Raw genomic sequence first — 2394 nt, forward strand, 5'->3', positions numbered from 1 at the left:
TAGTTCCATCTGGGAGGAAAAGCTCCCTTCTCTTGTTCATGGGGGTGACCGCCCCTTTCCTCTCTCTCAGGGGGTGGGCGCCCTTAGTGTATTTTTTTTCTTCTTCCGTGCACGCTGAAACCTTCCCGTTTTCTTCTTCTTTCAGTATTTAACAGGAACAACTCTTAATCTAAATTTAACTTAAATTCTAATTCTCTCTCTGTCCATAATTTCAAATACAACTCATAATCGATTATATATTTATCAGTAACAGTCATAATCTCTTTTTCTTTTGTTCAAAAGGAGGATTTTTAAGTCCTGGGGGTACTATGATTTTCCCATCAGTTACTAATAAATCAAATATTTCATCACATTTTGTTATATCAAACGTATACGTTTTATTGGCAAACTTTTCATTCCTGCTTTCGACAAGATTTTTATCATTTGAGCGCTTAAGTAATTTACAAACATATGGCGGTCCTGGCTTTAATTCAGCCACATTGACCTCACTTTCCTCATAATTACTATCACTATCATAGTCGAACTCATTGGTAGTAACATAAGCTACTTTTTCTTTCTTTAGATACTTACTAACCCTAGCTTTTTCAACCTTTAACCTTTCGACTTAACGCACTCTGTCTGCCAATTATGCCATGTCCCTCAAATGTTGGGTATCTAATTTCTTCCTTATGGAATTATCTAAACCACCCGCGGCCATTTCGACCAACTCATGCTCAGGGACTTGTGTGAAACATCTAGCTTTCAACAACCTAAAACGATTCAAATAATCATCGATCGACTCTGTACCCTTTCGCCTCACTCCATCTAATTCTTTCAAACTAATCTTCGACTGCCCCGTATGAAATTGTTCATGAAACAATCATTCTAATTGGTTCCACGAAAATAGAGATTGTGGAGGCAGGGTTGTAAACCAAGTGAAAGCATTTTTTGTTAAGGAACTTGGGAAGTATTTCATTTTTAAATTCTCATTATTTTCTAATTCATCGGCCTCTGTTTGATACCTAGCAACATGTTCGACTGTTGATTCACCAGTCTCACCAGCAAACTTAGTAAATTTTGGAATTTTCCATCCCCTAGGTAATTCTGTTTGCCTAACATATTCCGATAATGGGGAAACAAAATTAGGCCTATGTAATCCTGCATTTATCCCATTTTGAACCAGGATTTGTTCGACTACGTTTGAAATATTTTTATGTCCAATATGAGCATCCTGTTGGATATTTCTAAGAACTTGATCAGCATCTTGATGCCTTTGTACTACCCTAGGGATATAATGTTCAATCTGTCCCCCTTCGTCCCTTTCTGGGATTCGTCTTTGAGCCTCAACTCTAAACCCATTTCCTAGTGTTTCGACAACTCTTGGATTCGACACTTGGGGAGTAGGTCGATTTGGCTGTGGGGGTGCCCCAAAGAAATCTTCTATTCTAGCCATTAATCCAGCCAATATTTCATAACTCTGGTTTGTATTATTTATCATGGGAGTAAATATAGTCACAATTTGTTGTGTAAGGGCATTCACCATTTCATGGTTACTTTCGTCTATCTGTTGTCTGATTGACAACATTAATGTAGTATTTAGGGATGGCGAAGTTTGGGGTATATAGCCCATCCCTATAAGTCGACCTCCTGGATTTGATGATATGCCTGTCACCATCATATTATCGGAATAAAATGAAGGGTTAGTTTGTAAACCCTGCATCATCGACGTAGGCATTCCATATTGAGGATTAAAACCTGGTGGAGGTATTACCCCATTTGAAACAACGGTCTTGCCGGATTAAACAGCGACCGTACATTTTCTGGCAATGACACCATGGCTGCTACCGTCGATCCACCGAAATTTGTTGTCTTAGTTGGGGACAAAATTGCAGCATTTTGTGATGTTGTTCTAGGTGGAACAACTTCTTGATTTCTAGAAGGATCAGAATTATTGATATTACCATCAGACATATTTGTTAATTGTCTACCACTTCTTAATATCATACATAGTTTTCAACAACAAAAATACAAAACAAATAGCAATTGACGAGTCCCACCAGGTGTGCCAATTTGTTTACCCATAAAATTGGTAAACAATCGCTAGTTTCCTTTTTAAAGGTTACTTCTGCGGAATCAACTAGAATATTTCAGGACTAATTGCTTTTCTTTGTTGTTTATGTGAATTTAACTTGCATTAAATGCATTAATAAATATAAAGTAAATGAACACACTGAAATTAAAGCTTTAAAAGTAAATAAAGGCTATAAAATGCAGTAAATGTGCACTGAAAATAAAGCATAAAAGAAATGATTGCATAAACTTAATTTGGTATGCATGCATACATTCCAAAGTTGCACTCGTTACTCATTTTGCACATAGATTGAGTTTGCTTGTGTTATGTAAAAAATGCGGACC

At 36.8% G+C, this 2394-nt stretch overlaps 1 protein-coding gene across 1 annotated transcript; it reads right to left on the reverse strand.

Annotated features, from left to right (window-relative positions):
• Positions 1–859: 859 nt before the first annotated feature.
• Positions 860–1950, reverse strand: LOC131614039 (uncharacterized). Its single transcript, XM_058885669.1, has 2 exons — positions 1751–1950; positions 860–1550 (listed from the first exon to the last, which is right to left on the reverse strand). Exons 1-2 carry the CDS (start codon positions 1948–1950, stop codon positions 860–862), a joined length of 891 nt encoding a protein of 296 aa, XP_058741652.1.
• Positions 1951–2394: the final 444 nt, after the last annotated feature.

Source organism: Vicia villosa, linkage group LG6 (assembly GCF_029867415.1).
Source record: "Vicia villosa cultivar HV-30 ecotype Madison, WI linkage group LG6, Vvil1.0, whole genome shotgun sequence".
NCBI lineage: Eukaryota > Viridiplantae > Streptophyta > Magnoliopsida > Fabales > Fabaceae > Vicia > Vicia villosa.

Coding starts and splice junctions, on each gene's coding strand:
- LOC131614039 (XM_058885669.1), bottom strand. CDS start 1,950: ATGTCTGATGGTAATATCAATAATTCTGATCCTTCTAGAAATCAAGAA. Junction 1,551..1,750: donor AGACCGTTGTTTCAAATGGG/GTAATACCTCCA, acceptor GTTGTCAATCAG/ACAACAGATAGACGAAAGTA.